Source organism: Physcomitrium patens, chromosome 8 (assembly GCF_059467195.1).
Source record: "Physcomitrium patens ecotype Gransden chromosome 8, ASM5946719v1, whole genome shotgun sequence".
NCBI classification, from domain to species: domain Eukaryota; kingdom Viridiplantae; phylum Streptophyta; class Bryopsida; order Funariales; family Funariaceae; genus Physcomitrium; species Physcomitrium patens.
This window is the reverse complement of record NC_143417.1, coordinates 4,438,438-4,456,941: the sequence shown is the minus strand read 5'-3', so window position 1 is coordinate 4,456,941 and position 18,504 is coordinate 4,438,438. Positions and strand designations below refer to the sequence as shown.

The 18,504-nt window shown below is 41.7% G+C and overlaps 4 protein-coding genes and 1 long non-coding RNA gene across 8 annotated transcripts; 1 reads left to right on the top strand and 4 right to left on the bottom strand.

Annotated features, from left to right (window-relative positions):
• Window positions 1–1,574: 1,574 nt before the first annotated feature.
• Window positions 1,575–4,612, bottom strand: LOC112286120 (uncharacterized). 2 transcript variants are annotated; one of them, XM_024527736.3, is made up of 4 exons: window positions 4,221–4,612; window positions 3,274–3,436; window positions 2,246–2,999; window positions 1,575–1,985 (listed from the first exon to the last, which is right to left on the bottom strand). In XM_024527736.3, exons 3-4 carry the CDS (start codon window positions 2,978–2,980, stop codon window positions 1,776–1,778), a joined length of 945 nt encoding a protein of 314 aa, XP_024383504.1. In that variant the 5' UTR covers window positions 2,981–2,999; window positions 3,274–3,436; window positions 4,221–4,612; the 3' UTR covers window positions 1,575–1,775. The 2 variants fall into 2 exon arrangements, with proteins under 2 accessions (XP_024383504.1, XP_024383503.1); XM_024527735.3 differs by having other exon boundaries at window positions 2,246–2,963; window positions 4,221–4,608.
• Window positions 4,613–6,084: 1,472 nt separating this feature from the next.
• Window positions 6,085–8,176, bottom strand: LOC112286123 (10 kDa chaperonin, mitochondrial). Of its 2 annotated transcripts, XM_090252379.1 has the most exons (4): window positions 7,892–8,176; window positions 7,367–7,681; window positions 6,693–6,832; window positions 6,085–6,446 (listed from the first exon to the last, which is right to left on the bottom strand). In XM_090252379.1, the coding sequence occupies exons 2-4, from the start codon at window positions 7,484–7,486 to the stop codon at window positions 6,398–6,400; spliced, it is 309 nt and encodes a 102-aa protein (XP_090108505.1). In that variant the 5' UTR covers window positions 7,487–7,681; window positions 7,892–8,176; the 3' UTR covers window positions 6,085–6,397. The 2 variants fall into 2 exon arrangements, with proteins under 2 accessions (XP_090108505.1, XP_024383506.1); XM_024527738.3 differs by lacking the exon at window positions 7,892–8,176 and having other exon boundaries at window positions 7,367–7,697.
• A 63-nt stretch (window positions 8,177–8,239) lies between these two features.
• Window positions 8,240–11,072, top strand: LOC112286121 (10 kDa chaperonin, mitochondrial). Of its 2 annotated transcripts, XR_002970928.3 has the most exons (5): window positions 8,240–8,434; window positions 9,099–9,247; window positions 9,413–9,524; window positions 10,252–10,598; window positions 10,779–11,072. XR_002970928.3 is itself a non-coding variant. In XM_024527737.3 (3 exons), the coding sequence occupies exons 1-3, from the start codon at window positions 8,315–8,317 to the stop codon at window positions 9,459–9,461; spliced, it is 318 nt and encodes a 105-aa protein (XP_024383505.1). In that variant the 5' UTR covers window positions 8,240–8,314; the 3' UTR covers window positions 9,462–9,802. The 2 variants fall into 2 exon arrangements, 1 of the variants encoding a protein (XP_024383505.1); XM_024527737.3 differs by lacking the exons at window positions 10,252–10,598; window positions 10,779–11,072 and having other exon boundaries at window positions 9,413–9,802.
• Window positions 10,131–11,336, bottom strand: LOC149988437 (uncharacterized). The gene is made up of 2 exons (XR_016504422.1): window positions 11,073–11,336; window positions 10,131–10,637 (listed from the first exon to the last, which is right to left on the bottom strand). It is a non-coding gene; the product is annotated as an uncharacterized LOC149988437 (long non-coding RNA).
• A 1,007-nt stretch (window positions 11,337–12,343) lies between these two features.
• LOC112286118 (signal recognition particle subunit SRP54, chloroplastic) lies at window positions 12,344–18,219 on the bottom strand. Its single transcript, XM_090252378.1, has 15 exons — window positions 17,796–18,219; window positions 16,940–17,087; window positions 16,600–16,667; window positions 16,346–16,447; window positions 15,981–16,133; window positions 15,699–15,776; window positions 15,413–15,538; window positions 15,052–15,154; window positions 14,657–14,757; window positions 14,370–14,507; window positions 13,913–14,056; window positions 13,544–13,619; window positions 13,237–13,322; window positions 12,855–12,980; window positions 12,344–12,667 (listed from the first exon to the last, which is right to left on the bottom strand). Exons 1-15 carry the CDS (start codon window positions 18,078–18,080, stop codon window positions 12,548–12,550), a joined length of 1,854 nt encoding a protein of 617 aa, XP_090108504.1. The 5' UTR covers window positions 18,081–18,219; the 3' UTR covers window positions 12,344–12,547.
• Window positions 18,220–18,504: the final 285 nt, after the last annotated feature.

Here is an 18,504-nt window from a genome sequence, read left to right as displayed (position 1 = left end):
TATTGTTGAGATTATTAAAAATCTTAACAATATTATTAGTAATCATGTGTCAACTCAAACCATTTTAACTTTTTTTCAAAAAATGAAATATGAAAACCATGATAAAAAAGAAAAAGCCACTATTATCTACTCGCTATTGATAACAATGCTTGGATTTTACTCTTAAGTACAAAGAATAGACTATGGAAGATTACAAGAAGGTTATTTGGTCAAATGAGACAAAAATCAACAGATTTGGATCACATGGCAAAAAGTGGATGTAGAAACAAAAGGATTAGTCCTTGCTTGATAAGAAGATCCAAAAAACAGTTAAGTATGAAGGTGGAAATATAATGGTATGAGGTTATATGGGATGAAATGGGATTGGGAGGATAGCAGAGGTTGAGGAGAGGATGGATATTAAGCAATTTATAGAAATTCTTGAAAAAAACCTACTCCCTGATATTAAAGAATTTGGCATTTCTTAAGAGGAAGTGATTTTTCAGGAAGATAACGACCCCAAGCATAACTCAAAACTAACATGGAAGTGGATTGATCATTACGGGATTAAAGTAATGGATTGGCCTACTTAGTCTCTTGATCTTAATACCATGAAACATCTTTGGGAGCACCTCAAACGCCAATTCAATACCTAGAAGATAAAACCAAAAGGAGTTTGGAAATCATGGAAAAAAATAGTTGTGGAATAGAATAATGTTGTAGTAGTTTTATGTCGAAAGTTAATAGAAAGTATGCCTAGGAGATTGGAAGTAGTTATTAAGGCCAAAAGAGGTCCTACAAGGTACTAATATGTAGTTGGATACCACACTCAAAAAAATGTTTCAATATTGTTCTAAATTGGATTGGTCATAGCTCCACAATTACCTAATGGATTCTTTTCAACTTGGGCTCATTTAATAGCTATAAAAGAGTACTTTATTTGCTATACAAACCGTGTGTCATTATTCACTATAATTCATCTACAATACACCAATCTTTCCAAAATATGTCAACATTGAAACAATTTTTTGAGTCATTATAATTACAATGACTAAAAAATGGCAATATTTATTTATTTTATAATATACCAATATTCTATTGATAAAAATCTTATAAATAACTTATGATTTTGGTTAAATAATTATTTAAAACAACCAAAAAAATTAGAACAAAACAAAAAATAAATAAATTACAATCCACTTGGTTCAACTACAAAAACATCTTATAAGAATAAAAATAATTCCGATCACATAGTTAATTACGCCCACTTGTCTACTACAAGCCCTAACAAGAAAGAGAAACTGTGGTCAGGAATGTAAATGTGAAATGCAATAGTTACTGTAAATTCTTATCAAAGGTGACACCTTTTTGAAGGAAGGCTCTAATGATCAAGAAGATCCTTTGGGCTTAAGATCATACAACACGAATCTTTCTACACAAACCAGTCTTTTAGTCTGCTGGTTTCAGGCTAGCGTTGTATTCGTAGATGAGTTTTGACTAGTTTCTACTCTAAATTATAGATCCGACGGAATGGGCCTTTTTAGAACAAAAATTTCCTTGAAATGTTTTTTCACATTTCAATGACAGTCGGAATAATTGCTTCCACAATAAAGTAGCACTATGAGATCAAATTCATTTTTCAACACCCACATATTAAAACCTGGACATCACTTTTAACAATAATCAGGTGAATGCAAGTCTCAGGTTTTCTATTTTAGGATGCAATATCTGAACGGTTAGTGCATCGTGAAAGCCGTAAGAATCTACACTATCAACTAATATACAACGAAAAATATTCACTCAGGATCCACTTTGGGAGATATGGAGGAAAATGTGTGCCTAATGATGGTGCTACAAAAGTTGAATGAGGAGCTGAGCTTTTGCGTATGAACCCCAATCCAGCGCTCAGTAACATCTAAAGGAATGTTATCGATACTGTAGTTTGTCATGCCACGAATTTCCTCCAAGAGATTCTTCACCTCGATCCCTGCTGCATCTCTTTGCACCTGTAAGTAGCATTCAGGAACGAACCAATAAAATCATAAAAAGATACCCCGGAAGACTGTATTTGAGAGAACAGGCAAGCCACCATAATACAAAGTAAAGTTCAAAACACTAGAGGCTGCATCACTACACGCGACATAGAGCAGTATCAAATTTTTATTTGTAAGGCATGTTTAAAATGGCACAATCTATGCTAGCCTACTGTCACATGCCTGAGGTAGAAATAAAAGCGTAGACAAAGAGAAAGGATTGGAAAGGGTACCTTAGCAGCCACTACTTCAGCAACAGCAGCCTCTGAAAGCACTAGCTTCTCGTGAGGCAATACATGTATTCTCTGCTTTGCAGCACTCCTTGCTGCAATTTTAATTTTCTTCTTTGTAGGCAGCCTTTCTGTTGGATCCATTTCCAACTCCCTCTTCGGTGCTTCCTTCTTTACAGGTTTAATTAGATCGCCCATAGAGCGTGGCGCAGGTTGTTTAGTCGTCAGGGTTTTAGCTTTGAAAGGCTTCTTCGCAGTGGTGTCACTGGTAAACTTCTTGACGGGAATATTAGCATTGAGCTTCTCTAACAATTGAGCATTGGGAGTCGTCAATCCAAATGCCTTTTGAAGATACCTGTCTGAGAATGCCAGTTTGTCGCTGGCCTTTGATTCATTGACTATAATTCCTTTTCTAACCTTCGATGTTGCTTTCAATATTGCCCTTGATGTAGCCTTCGATGTGACTTTCGATGTTGCTTTCTTTGGTGACAAAAGATTGGTTTCAGATGATTCCTTCGCTTTGGATTTGGTACTATTTTCAGAATTGCTGGACTTGGCACGGACTCGCTTCTCCATCACTTCTCCAACAAGCTGAGTCAGCTTGGGCGGTTGTGCGCCGAGAACTTCGAAGTCCCGTATGCCGAGAGCAACAGCATGGAGCTGATTCAGAAGCTCACGGTTGCTCAAACTCCTATCGCCTTTCGCAGTTTCAGGTTCCTCTCTGGAATACATCATCATACCTCAGGACAGTCATCATCTGCGGATACAGATATATTGCTGGTCAAGGGTTGCTCTAAAATATGTAACAAGACGTATATACGAGTCCGATGACTCTCTGAAACAGCCCGCACAAGACTCTGGCTAACCCAGTGCACTCTAGCGTTTAAGTGAACTAGAAAATTCTTCACACAACTTGTCTATCAAGAATTAGAACAGATGGAACGAAAAAGACCATTCTTGTGTATAAAAAACTAAGATTCGCTTACAAGATGCTACCCCTCACTTTTATGAAACTGAAAGATCAAACATACCTTTCGTTACCAGATTCATTCAGGGTACAAATTATATTATTCATTAATGGGTCCCCTTTCTGTTCTGGTGGTACTTGTGGCTGAGGTATCGCTTGTAAACCCGGTCCTTCCTCGTTGGCTTCGGTCTGCAATGAAGTCTTCACAGGCGTCCTTACAAGATCCTCTGTAAAATACAGAATATGACAGTAAATAAAAAAATAACACAACAAAAGCTCCGCCTACAAGTTTCATACTCGCATCATGGCCTTGACTGTTACAGACATTAAGCTGTCTGATTCGTTTTATTGGAACCATCCAGCATCTTTCAAACTCTTGTGAAACGCAACCCCAACCCTGCCAGACATGTTGTGGAGGACAGAGAATATTATACGACGAGGTTTACCTTGAAAGTTTGCCTCGTAGATACGGACATATTTCGCGAAAGAAAAAAATTCAAGTACACACTCAATTGTTTCATTCGAAGAGGTTCTAAAACCATAAGAGCCTCACAGTAAACCCTAAACCAAGTGCAGACTTCAAGTCTAGAATACCACTGTGTCAACATTTTTCGGATGCAGATTACCTACTTCTAGACTTCGGGTCAATGCTGATAATGGTTTTAGCAATTAGCTGCCAAAGACGTGAACTCCACCAACCCAGTTGAATGAACTGGGTTGGTGGAGTTAGCTGGGAATCAGCGATGAGGTTACAGTATCTGACTGCGTGAACTCCCAAAGAGTGATAAGACGGTGGACAAGAGGAGAAAACCTTCACTAATCACATTAAAGGATCACTCTCCCAGTGCACATTTTCAATTGACCCCAGTTTACATCCTGTAAGATTGTCAGAAATCTGTCCAGCGAGGGTTTACAGTGCTAGAATGACAGGATTCAAGAAGTAATTAAGATTTGTAGACTTCAAAAAAAAAAAAAAAAAAAAAAAAAAAAAGCAGAGAAACCTAACAGTACCTCCAATGCTGGTGACAAGAGGCAAATTCTTGAGGCGGTCGAAGATTCCCCACCCATCATGCTTTTCTATCTCCTCCGCCATCGATCGCCTCCTTCTCCACCACCTACTAATGCTATCACGCCCGATAACACACAACGCTCTCAGCCCTTGCTTTGATTACTTCCCAATCCCCGTGTGACTAGTGCAAGTTCCAGTACCCCCACAAAGCAAATTCCTTCCGCCGCACGATGCTCACCCAGACCTCTGCACTCCGACTCCACAGGTCAAAAACCTATCCCTTCACCCCCAAACATCTCACACTTGCTAGTTTCCTAGAGTTCGATACAAGCAGCAACACCCACAAATCCGTCAAAGGGTAGTACTGACACATGAAACTTTGTCTCGAGGAACAGAATGCAGAAGTCTACGTTTTAATGCAACCAACGAGTCCCCGATTTCTGGAACCTCCTCCAGCCATATGGATGAAAAAGTTACACCTTTAGAGTCATCCGTTTTTCAGCTCGCGGTTGTGGGTTCTTCGAGGTCTCTTACGTTGCTGTGAAATCGATGAAGTTGCCAACAGTGCCTTCAAATGGAATGAATAATGACGCGAAACAACTGTTTTTGGGTGTCACGTTTGCATGTCGTAGGTTTCCAATTGCATTCTGGCTATGGGGTTCTTTTCGCATGTCGCAATTTGTTAACTTCCACGTTTGAGTTTGTTTCCTAAACTTCTACGAGCTAGTGGGTGGGTTTTGTGCTTGCAATGCAGCTTTTCTTCGTCTCTATTTCGCACGTACGCCGCTCGTAGCAGATGTTGTCGGTGAGCTTCGCGAAGGACAATCTTGCGTGCGGAGATAAGTACAAGTCATTTTTTTATTTTAATTTCGGTGTTTCTTGTGATTCTGCTAGGATATGTTCATCCGAATGCTTCAAGCAATGATTTGTATTAGATCTCTCAGGATATGCAATCTTCTGTGAGAGAGAGAGAGAGCATTGGCGGAGTAAGGCTTTTGTGAAAATCTAATTTTATAATAGTTTGCACGCTACAGGAGTGAGGGTTCCTGGTTTCATTCGACTCCGAACTTCAGGAAATCTAGATGCATAACTCGAAAATTATTTAACTGTGCAAAAGAATGAATGGTTGACGTTGAGATGAACGCTGTGCATTTTACACATGTCGCATCTGAGGTTGGCTATTTTGTTGAGCAATCCAAAAGATTTTCGCTTTAAACTCCGAATCGTTCTTGATGTTGTATCCAGTCCCTGCTCTTGTTAGACTCATCAGCTCTCTCTCTACTGGTCTGAGATATTAATTCGTTGGTGCTTGGAACCGTAAGAGGTTGTTGAAGAGTAGCCCACTCCGTTATCTGCTTTGATTCTTGCAGCTATAATGGTGACAGCATGAATTTTTATGACCTCGGAAATCGACTTTTATATCAGTCTGTATGGTAAGTCATGAGCTAAACAGAGAAACCAAGGCACCATGAGGATGAATGAATACCATGAGGGTGAATGAATACCATGAGGGTGAATAGGTGCACCATTGTTGACGGAGCAAGTGAGTTTATCGCGGTGGTAAACTTCAATGTTGTGCAGGCTTCACATCCTTGGTGATAAACTTGGACAATGAGTATTACACCAAAGAGGTTCTAAAGCTTATTATTTTAGATGCGTTTTTCAATTTTCTTTGTAACTATCGAAAGGGACTCTCGAGGTATTACTGAGCGATGGTAGAGTGATTTTGGTCATGCCCGTAATACCTTGGCAGATGACTGAATTTTGATTCATTCAATCATTAAACCTTCCACAGCTACCATTTAACTTTCAAAATCATTGGCAGTATTTTGACAGGCTTGTTCACAAAAATGAAAATCTGACTGATGCCGAGGAAAATCAGTTCTATTACGAACTTGAAAAGGCTGGTACAGAGGGTGCAAATGGCATGTGGCTCTAAGCAGATATCACCCCCAAGTAACTCCATTACACTAATCCAAAAATTCCATCACAGTTCACCGACACAAGTAATTAGGTGGCATCTGCACCAGAGAACTAGTCAGTGAAGCTAAATAAGAAAACATGCGTCTCAATTCGCTGCTTTACAACAGCCTCTTCACAACCGTTCAGAAACATGCTTAGCGTAGGAAGTAACTGCTACCACCTGAAAGGCCGAGGTTTAAAGCCCTGTGCAGAGCCTTTACTCCTCCAAAATCCCCAAGAGGTCATCATGGCGGTACAGGACATACCTAAAACCAAAAACAGAAACAGCGTCACACAATGAACACTTGGCCAGGTGATCTTCGCAGAGCAAGAAAATATTTAACACCCAAATGACCTCGAATTACGACCCTAACCCTAACCTGGAACTACTAAATCACTCAAATGAGTATTCCCATGATTTTGAAAATAGAAATAAAAACAGCACCAAAATAATTGCATCTTTATCAAGGCTGATACACAGCAGGGCTGGAGAAGAGGACTCGCGGTCTTACTCTCTGCCTTCAAGCTTGATGTGGCTACCACCATAATCCGGAAGAAGAACAGTATCACCCTTCTTCACGTCAAGAGGGATCAACTTTCCTTCCTTATTCTTCAATCCAGCTCCTACTTCAATGACTGTCCCAGAATTCAGCTGCACATCAATAATCATAGACCTTGAGCATAGTGATACTCCACTTCGTTGATTGGCATCTACATCTACCGCAGAGTTCTTCGGGAGAGTTATGCATCTCCAGTCAATGAAATCGTAGTCACCAAGTCTAATACCAGATCGCTGATTTTAGGATGAGAAACAATCGATGCCTGTGTATGAGGATCAATGGACAAAGGTTCACCGAGGATTTATATGAGAACACTAGACAGCTACCAAACCCTAAATTAACAGCGAGCGCTTGAAATCTTACTTCGAGACAAACAAACTTAAATAATAAGTGGAATAGGGCTCAGATTGAGTTGAAGTAACGGTAGCTATAGAGCTGCAGGTTATTTCCCCTATCATATAACCGAAAATCCCACATCGTGTAAACGCATGCGGACTGTCGCAAAGACATAGCATTCCAATTGAGTATCAGAATACTGTTCAAGAAAACTGACTCCATTTCACTCCCTCAAAATGAGAGCAACGAAGAAAATATTAGGGAATGAGGGATGGAGAAAAGATTGAAACCTTAGCAGTGGTCTCCGGAAGAAGAATGCCGCCAGCGGTCCTTGTTGGTGGAACAATCTTCTCCACCAACACCCTGTCCAGCAAAGGAATCAACCTCTTGGCAGCCGTCACCGTCGACATCTTCTCCACGAACTGACGTGTACAACTCCACCAGACACCAAGTCGCTACACCAGCACGCAACAATCTCACCAATCTCACCAATCTCGCCAATCTCACCAATCTCACTGAAAACAATATCTCGCAAATGTAGTGCGCATTGCAAATCGGTGAGACTCCAGTGCGAAGACACCAAAACTGGAGTGAACTGGACGTTTCTGCAACAATTTTCCAACAAGGCACGCCGATTGAGGTGAGAACAGCCCCAGCTATTATAAACCGCACGGCGCGAGACTCGCAAACAGACACGGAGTGACGAGAATCTTCTGTTCTAGAAAACTCTGGAAAATACACCAAAATAAATTAGGGGTTACTAACTAACATCCACTAATATTTATCATTTCGAAAACCCCCGAAATTTTCATTACCTCAATTTCGCATCCCCATCCCGTCTAGACAATTTCTGTTCCGTATCCTGTGCTTCAATTCAGAAGAAAAAGAAACAAATCGAAATTCGAGGCTTATAAATTTCGTTGCTACTCTGACAGCAATAGCGTGGAACATACTTGCTGTGGTTTCTCTGTTGTGTCCCACATGGAAAATTGACATAAAAGTTCCATCTTATTCAGTGTCAGTTAAACCCAGAAAAATCTTCGTTTACCCATGTTCTGAGCATTCTAGAAGAACGAAAATAGCTGAGTCGTTCTCTTGGGGTCTCTCTCTCCCATTTGAGTCCCAAGGCTCCTGATTCCCCACTGTTCTACTCATTCTCTCCTTAAGTCCCTCTCTCCATTTCGGTTGTACAGTTGCAGGTGATTTGATCTGCGAATTGATATCGAAGGAGGGTCGGAATGTCGGTCGTGACGGCTGCCAAGCGGCTGGTGCCATTGCTGGACAGAGTGTTGGTTGAGAAAATTGTGCCACCAACAGTCTCCGCTGCTGGCATTCTTCTTCCGGAGACCACCACAAAGGTGAATTACCTCCTTTTCTCCCCATCTGCAATCTCATTTTTCTCAGCGATTCGACCATGTGGCAGAAATCCAACCCCCTGTGTTGTAGAGTAGTTGCGACAGATTGATGTTTTTTGTTTGAATCGAAACGATCCGCTTCAACCTCTCCGCCTTTTGGAAATGTTGCAGTCTGCTTTGCTTCTTAATCGTGATCGACTTTCGCTTTCGAAATCTTCTATACCATTCTTAAGGTTCAATGTTAACTCTGGCTCTGCATTTGTAATACCGCTGTTCTCCTATTTTTCTCGCTCTGTGCGAGAATGGCACACAGCGTGGAGTTGAATTTTAGCTTTATTGCTCAAGGTCGTGAGCTGTTTGATACCCTCCTCGCAAAATAGGGAAACACTTGCGCTTACTGATTGCACTCACCTGTTTCTTTGTATACAAACATGACCCTGCGTACCAACTAGTTTTTGTTGGTCTCATCCTTCTGTTTATGACCGAATATATTGATTGATTTAGGCCATAGTATCTGTATTAGCGGATTTTGACGCGTTTCTCCGTTGCAATAGATCAAGGAGCCTGCTTTTCTGTTTCAGTTGCTTTGAAAGTAGTGACAGTCTTCGATCCAAGAGCATTAAAATGCCAACTCCACTGAATCATATCACTGTTTCGTAAGCAACAGGTGAACTCAGGTATTGTTATTTCAACTGGTCCTGGTATGAAGACAAAAGACGGCACACTCATCCCTTGCGATGTAAAGACCGGCGACACTGTTCTGCTTCCAGAATACGACGGAACTCCAGTTAAATTGAAAGGCGAGGAAGGCAAAGAGTAAGCTCTAGCATCTACCTCTCTTGCCCGATCTCTTTTCTTTTTTATTTATTTTTATTTATTTTTGTTTTGTTTTTGCTCCTCCCATGGTGCAGTAAACCATGCAATAACTGCTGGTCTGCTGTTGTTAAGTCATTTTGACGAAGCGCTTCTTTGTCTGCTTAGGTTTTTGTTGTACCGCAACGATGACCTTCTAGGAATTTTGGAAGATTGATGCTTTCGCAAGGAGCTCGAAATTGATGATCCGTGCCGTTGGAGCTTTAGCGAACTAGCCGATGTACGCTTCTTTCTGATGGATGGTTGCCACTCAGTAGGAAGTCGTGGTGTGTTTCATGCCGGCGCAATTTGTCATGCATTTTCAAGAAGTAAATTAGTGGCTCAGAAATTGCATGATGAAATCAGCTGCAAAATCAAGCGAAGCCTTAGTGCGTTAGCTTTGGACTGATTTCCGTTCCTCTCGTTGTCGAATATCATCCCCAGCGTCCCCAAAATTTCGTGTCTGAGGAGCGTTGGTGCTTTGGGTGATGAGGCCTGCTGTGAAATTATTTTACTGTGTCGGTGTTTGTCCACGATTGTGATGCTGAGAGCCATGAAATTGTCTTTCTGCCCTTGTTTACTCAATGATTGTAGATGTTTCGAATTAGCGAGCAGGTTAAGTCACTCGTTCCGAATTCGCGAGTTTCGAGTAACATCGATCCAGAAAGCGTGGTATTCGCAATCTCTTACTTAAGGGAGTTTACTTCATTGAGTTGCGGCTTGTATCTTCTTCTCGTATTTGCTGTGCACAGTTGTTTTTCGCATTAACTGTTCAGATATCCAGCTGTATAGATTCTTACGTCCGAAAACTTGCTAGATCCATGAGCTGATAGTCAAAATGCAAATCTTTGCGAAAACTAACGTTGAGAAGGTAGGAATATGCTACAAATAGAATTTGTGTAGACTGAAAGAAAGCGTGATTACCAGTTCTACTAAGATTCCTTCTATTGAACAAACTGACAATTCAGGCTAACTGCATGCACCACTAAACGATAAAACAATGGAACGGCACTACGATTGTGCTACTATCGAAAAATCATCAATGTGACGGAAGTGGAAGTCGTGTTTAACTTCTCTGGTTCAACGACTGAGGGAAGCACCCATCCAGCCCACCAAATGTCTCGCAAGCAGCATGGAATCTACCTTTGCCGAAAAACTCGAGCACGAAAGGGTCTGTCGAACTCTGCTTCAATATCAAGGTTCCCGAACTCCACCAACTCCTTCAGCGATTTGGGTCGCAGATCCTCTTTGATGAAGACATCGATTACTGAGACTCAGAAAAATACAGCTGCTTAGATTTGATCACGACTCAATGGTATCTTCCAGAGCTGCTCAGTATAGGAGGTCTATTTTCCTGGCACAAGTATGATAAAAACAGTTGCAACGCTAAACAGACTTTCCGCTAATCAGAGCATAACTGCTAAACAATGTAGTAGGACATTTGTCCAGGATACTTCAAATTTTTTAACGCATTGAGTGAGTGTCAATTGTGCAGGACACTGGTGTAGCTTTTCTTCGTTCAAAAAGCAGTAGCGAGTACACAAACTGCTACGATGTCAACTATTCAGCTGTGTTCAACACTGCAGTTGAAATTGTGACTAGTTGATGAAAGTCTAAGGGACCTCCGTAGAATTAGATTGTAGACGCTTGTGAGGTTTACATTTGTTGAAGTTAGGAGTCATCCTCTAGATACTTGAGCAATGTCTATGATTAATTTCCATCAAGTAAGCTGTTGAACTGAAGCGCAAATAAGACATTAGAATGAATTGCAGTTTGGCAGTTTACTCACCACGCTGTCCATGTTGGAAATCTCAGAAACGCACAGTTGCTGAATTCAAGCATCGTGCATTCAGAAACTGACTTGATACTTGAAAGAGTTCTTCCCACACGTCGTCTTGACACACAGAGAACGGGTGAGATACTTCAAATTCACGCGCAGAAATCCATTTAGATTTTGAATTGTTGCCCGTGGATTTGAAGACTTCCAACTGCTCCCTGAATCATTTCACGCCACCACTATTGATGCCCATGGCTGATAAGCGTTCGCTAATCGTAACAATGGCATCCTGGATGCGATTCCACCATGGAGTACACAAAATGATGGTGCTCTCTTTGGTGGAAACGCACCTAGGATGCTCGTGTCACGAGTCCATGTCACTGTCCCCCCCCCCCCCCCTTTTGGAAGAAATCCTTCAAACTATTCGATCGCAGTTACAAATGTTCAGACAGTTTGCCACAGAAGCTTATGAACGTCAGTGAATCTATTGTGAAAGCCTAACACATTCTCTCTCCCTCCGAGCCTGTGGCACCTATTGCCCGATACGCTGGTGACACAATCACAGACAGAGAGGGCTGTGGAGAGACTGGACAGGATCGACACAGACTAGGAAAGAGGTAGATAGTTTCCTTAGAGAATGCATGGACCTCTCTAGTCTCAACTCAGCCCCTGCTGTACATAGTTGGAGATGATCCTAGTCTCAGAATACGACTGCAATCCGATCAACTCAAATACACGAATTCTCTAGCCGTAATGAACAAGTCATACTGGATCGAACAAACAGAGTCCGAGATTGAGTATTGTACGCAAACGAAACGGATGCGGAAGGACTCGGGAGGAACATGACACTGAATAGCGAAGAATTTTCATGCAGGATTATAGTGCCGGGCTCTCACCAATAAGGCAAGGACAGTTTCCTGAAATGCACATATATGCGTGATTGACGCAACAGTGTCAATTGTAGCCGCGGAAGGCGAAGATCGCAAGGAATGAGTGCTGAAGCCGAAGAGCGGAGGAGTGCGTGACATCATTTCGGGGAGGGAGTGAGCACACTCGCGGGAGAAGTGAGGACATTCTGTGATCATGCAGGCCCCACCCTCTGACAACAACAACGAAAACTCAATCAAAATGCAAAGCCGACGAGGGTGCTCACTCTAGCGGTGCGGCGATGTCACGAAAACTTCGTGACGAGCAGGCCGCTCTGCTCGTGAAGAGGCCGGGTTTGACGACGAACAAGTTTATTGACAACAACAAGTTTGTAAAACAAAGGCTACAATAAAAAATGAGTGAGAAAGTTGCGAGGAATATGTATTAAAAGTGAAATAGGGTTTGGATTATCTGTGTGTGTTTCACTGAACTACAGAATCTCTAAATGAACTGACTGACACAAAATTCGTGCTGACACTTGACGAGTAATACTATGTTTGAAACCGCTCATCATCAAAAAGAAAAAAAGAAAAAAAGAATGGTGGAGCAAGAAAAATGGGTCACTTCTTGGCAAAGCCACCGAAACCTCCAGATCCTTTTGGTGAAGATTTGGCACCAGACTCTGCAAGCTGAGACGCAAAACCACGACTCCTTTTCCTCTTTGCTGTACCTGGGGCTGCCTGCAAATCGTAGACCAAGTCACATACAAATTACTCAGAATTCGTCATAGGTCAGGGTGAGGAACTGGAGTATGTCTATACCCTCATTCTGGTTCATCATGCTCATCAGAACCTCAACTTGCTTAGCCACTGTTTTTAAGAAATACTCTCCGATTCCGAATAATGCTCACTGGTGTGAAATAAATACCTTTCTTCCACCTTTCATGCCTTCCTCTAAGCCCTCCATCCCAGGTATCGAGCCACCTTGCATCATAGTTGCCAAACTTTTCATGCGTACTCGCATTTGGAAAAGTTGAGCCACTAAAGCACTAACCTGAAAGGTCACAAGTAAAAGCTATAAATATAATGGAGAAAATAGCCATCCGAAATCTTGTCAAGTACGTGCATGTTTTGATGATAATTAGAAACCAATGTACCAGATTAACAGCTTACTTCAAATTGAAAATTAAACAGTTGAATGTTAACTTTGAAAATTCAATTCTTGACATTTTAGTCCAGTATCGAAACTACTGGCACACGTTTTGCCTACTGTATCAAGCACATTATGTATGGACAAATATTTTTGCTACCTGCTCTTGTGATCTTCCAGAACCATTAGCAACTCTTCGCCTCCTGGAAGGAGACTTTGCAAGAAGATCAGGATCGGCTCTCTCCTCTGCAGCACAGAAAATAACGTCCTAAGAAAAACGCAACTGCAGAAATGTAGGTGGTGTCCAAAACCAACTGTCTACGTTGACTGTTCCAGAAACGAGATATCTTCATGCTCCGCAAACTATTTATGAGCCACCAAAGAAGATTTCAATATCAAACTCCGGTTCTCATGTATGGAGATTAGGTACTGAAATTCGGGATAGCTATTTGTTGCAAGATACTTACTAGGAGTCATAGAGTTGATCATAGATTCCATGATTTTAAGACTCTTCTCAGCTTCGCGAATTTGTTGTGGACTCACCTGCTCTTACATCAATATGCAAGATATCAGTACCAATGACCTGATAGATGCAAGTTAAGCAGAGTATAAAGTTACGTAGAGGTACCAACCAAAAGAATAGGTTTTTATGCTCACCACTGTACAAAGTTGAGGTCAATTATAAGAGTCATTCTTACAGTAAGCCAAATAAAATCTATGTGTCTTCAATCAACGCAGGAAAAAACATTTACAACCCGTTTTCTCTTTGCTGAGATGACCTAGACTGAATTTGTCCTTGACATACGCGACCAGTGTTATATTAAGAAGAGCAGGACCTTGTTCATGCCGGGTAAAAACTTCATGATATTACTCATGGAGCCCATTCGAGCTAAATTCCGTGTTTGAGCAAGGAAATCATTGAAGTCAAATTTAGCCTCCATTATTCTCTTCTGCATAAGTTCCGCGTCTTCTTTGACCATCTGCACATCCAAGCCATACAAATATGAGTGCTTCATTTAAAAAGAAACATATGTATGTGTTCAGTAAAGTAATAAATTACGAAATCATGCATGCATAGCGAGACAGACAGCTTGCGGGCACCTCAAATAGATTGTTTTTCGAATTCAAATACTTTTGAGACATGACTATGTTATAAAACGATCCAAACCAACTATAAGCATTCAAAAGCGTCTAAAGCCAAACTTGGATTTCACATTCAGCACTACTCAGAACGTTCTCAAATCTACGTCATAGCATTTTCAGGGTAGCCTGACTTGGGCAACCTTCACGTACCACTTCCTGTGCCTTCTCCACAAATGTCAACACATCTCCCATTCCTAAGATGCGACTGGCCATTCGATCAGGATAGAAGGGTTCCAGCGCTGTCATGCCCTCTCCTTCTCCCACAAACTTAATTGGTTTATTAGACACCTGAATGATAAAATAGGAAATCAAACAGTTAGCACGGCCGTACATTTGAGTTAGATCACTAAAACTAACAGAACCATGTCTATGCTTTCAAAACAGAAAACTAGCAACGGTCACTAGGATGCTCATTGTGGAAGGTGGTAGTTAATGACCTCTTTGACACTCAATGCAGCTCCACCTCGAGAGTCACCATCAAGCTTTGTTAGGATCGCACCAGTTATGCCAATTTCCAGATTAAACGATGCAACCAGGCCTGTCATCAAACAGACCACCGACGATGTCAATTCATGTTTGAGTACAGAAACATATTTAAAAATTGAAATAGACAAATAGCTTGTCTGCTTCGGAGTATCAAAAAAGGTCACATGTAAAGTGCAATAATAGTAAAGCACATTTTAGGACTAAGATCAAAAAGAAATAGCATACACATTTCAAGAATAAGTATACACGCCACAAAAAGAAGGTTGTTTTATGTGTTAGCTAATCTTACAGCTAAAAGAACATACCAGTTATACCAGTAAATGACTGACAGAGCTGTGTAGCATACCTGCAGCTTCTTGACCAGTCATGGCATCAACCACTAGCAGAACTTCAGTTGGATTCACCACTTGTTTTATCTGCTTGAGCTCATCCATCATTCCTCGATCTACCTGCCCTCAAATAATGGGCTGTACAGTCAGTTTCATCCAAAGATGTAACATATACCCAGGATATTAAAGAACAGACAATTAGGAGATAACTTCAATTTATTTAACCTTAGAAGAAAGAGATTAACAATTCAGCACCATAAACCACTTAGAGATGAAGAACGTATAGATCGATAAATTATGAAAGCCACAGATCTAACAGACCCAGTACAGAGTGTATTCAAAACTTGAATCTTTAGCTACAACAGGCAGGTGTAATACCTGGAGACGTCCAGCCGTATCAACGATGATAACATCTATTCCTTGTTTTTTGCCCTCAGCAAGTCCCCTCTTTGCAATCTCTGCAGGCCGTAATTGATTACCAGCTTCGAAAACTGGAACCTCCACCTGCAAAGACAAACATGAAGTCCATTCGTCTTTAGGTTGATGTAAATTGATGCTCTTCTATGAAGAGTGCCCATTTACGTCGGTGTCTCGTTCTGTGACTACCCAATGTTCAACAGAAAGATTGATTTTACTATACAGCCACAGCAAACATAAGACTCGCCTGCTTTCCCAGGGTGACGAGCTGGTCGATGGCTGCTGGCCTGTACACATCTGTCGCTACCATCATGACACTTTTTCCCTGCAATCCGAAACTTGTTATAATAAGAATCGTTACACCAGTAATGTGTACTCTCCAAGCAAATTTACGTTTACAAAACAAAGCAGACTCTTGAATCGGAGCTAAATTTGATAAAATCTATACAACTTTAATAACAGTAACAGAAACTTCTGAAAGTAAATATTCGCTTCTGGTTCAGCCTCCGATTAACCAAAGTAACTGTACCTTTTTCTTGCAAAAAAGGGCAAGCTTTCCGCACGCAGTTGTCTTCCCCACTCCCTGTAGCCCTGCCATTAAAATGACGGTAGGACCAGATTTGGCAAATTCAATGCCAACCATCTCTCCACCCATGAGGCCTACCAACTCATCATTCACTACCTGCAGTATCACAACTGTTTCATTACTTTGTACTTCATTGGTGCAAAAAATTGACATGCGTAGCAGAGGACATGGTCACTCCATAAGCGCATAAACTTCAGCAACCCTAAGCGCAGAGACGCTGCCGAGAAAATCAGACACTTGTTACGCACCACCAATAAAACTCGTCAGTATGACCGAAAGCAACACTATGAATAAGGTACTGAACACACCTTGACAAGCTGCTGGTCTGGTCTCACTCCACGAACCACCCCCATACCAATTGCCTTCTCCGATACGGATTTCACAAATCTCCGAACAACTGGTAAACTCACCTGCACAGGAAGGCACACACTCAACATGGAAGCATTCAAAACGAATGCATAAATTGCTGTCACGCTTTGAACATCAAAAAGGTAGAAGAAAACCGAACGATAAATCTATCCAATGTGTACGTGCAACTCTTTCAAGGTCTCGAACCACGTACATCAGCCTCAAGCAGAGCTCTTCGAATATCTTTCATAGGTTCTTTGATATTATCTTTAGTCAAAACATCTGCACCACCAATTGCAAGTCAGATTATTGCTAACCGAGCTATTCTTGCTATATTATAGCAAATGAGCTCATATTTCTGACTACAGTCGCATACATACAGTTGCTCTGCGTGTCCCTGTACCTGCTGTATATCAAGATTTCAAGTCTACTAGTGCCCTAAAAGAGATCGAAATATTCAAAAAACCCTCAACAGTTAAACAGTTCAAAAGCAGAATGAGGTGTGTCATAATTATCTTTGGCAGGGACTACAAGTAAATAAAGATAGTATTTACCTTCCTTCTTAAGTTTCGACCACGCTGCTTCGAGGCTGTCCGTGAGTTGATCGAACACAGCGGCTCGTACAACCAGGCCCCGGCCATTCTCTCTCCTTGCCTCATGCAATATTCCAATGTTGGAGGCTAGGAAAAATGCTTCATGTCTCTAGATCAACAAAGGAAACCATCAGAACTGTAAAATGGAAGCCCAATGCAAGAAACAGATCATTAGATAATTCCGAATACAATGCCAAATGCTGCAAACCTACTAATCACGGTGGAACTCGTATTTATCATTTCTACAACGCCATTCTGGACTTAGGCTACGAGCTGAGATTCCTCATCATTGACAAACCACTCTGCCTCATTAATAAGTATTTCAACTACATTTCGCTACTACAAAATGCGGACGTTCACACTAGATTTCGTGTTGCAACACAGAACGAGAATGAAGCAGCTGCTTGAAATAAGCCATGCAATATTTATCCGGAGTTGTCATCATACATTGGACAACTGCTTGATATTATGAAAGTCGGGTATCTAAAAACAAGCTGATGTTTCATGAAATACTAGTCCACTGATATGCTTCATCTCCTGATTCTCATGCCATGACCAGAAAAATTACTCTCAAATTCAACAATTAAAGTCACCCCACACTGTAAAAAATTCAGGTGCCACAATTGCTCAACAAACTATCTCCAGAAATCTCAGGAATCACACTTCCCAAATTATGTCAAATCCCCTCAATCCCAATTCCAACCCAAACCAGAGAAACGAACAAGCACTCGAGGAACCCCGACCCGAAGCCAACCCAAAAATAACTAAATAAATAAATAACTACAAACCCCTGAGACCAACAACCAAAAATCCTCACCGCAAAGAATTCGTTCCTGGAGAACCCAACTCCAGAGCTCCCAGACGCCAACAACGAGCTTCGCAAACTCCTGGAAGCATCCAACCCGGGCCTCCGCACGGACACAGCTCGACATCGCACACCAAGCGACAAAGACGAAGAAGACGACGCGACGCACGGCGACCTCACACCACTCTCACGCCTGCCCGTAGCAGCAGCCCCAGCAGCGGCCCCAGCAACAGCAACAGAACTAGTGGCAGAGAACGACGCCGCGCTCGTTCCGAGCGCTGCATTGGCGCCCACCATTGCAACACCCTGGCACACAATCCACCACTGTAAAGCTAGCAAAGAGGCGAAGCCCGGCAGTAGAATTGAACACGAGGGTGGGATTACGCCATAGAAGCAAAACGGAATCAAAGGAGGAAGGAGGAGCTCACGAAGGAGAAGCTTGTGAAGAGGAGGAGGCTTCGAAGGAAGGATTGAAGGCCTTGTGAGGCTCCTTCGCAATCCCCCTCTCTGTCTGTCTGTGTGGATTGGATAATGGGAACGCAAGGGAACGTTCCCCGTTCACCGTTCCCGTCCATGAGAGCGTTGTTGTTTTTCTTACTTAATTTTTTTTTGTTTTTTACATTTTAAGATGGAGTTGTTTCGGAGATTAAGGATTGGTTAATGCTTTGATAAATGTGTGATTCTACGAGAATATTTTGTATTCTCTTCACAGGGGTAGAAG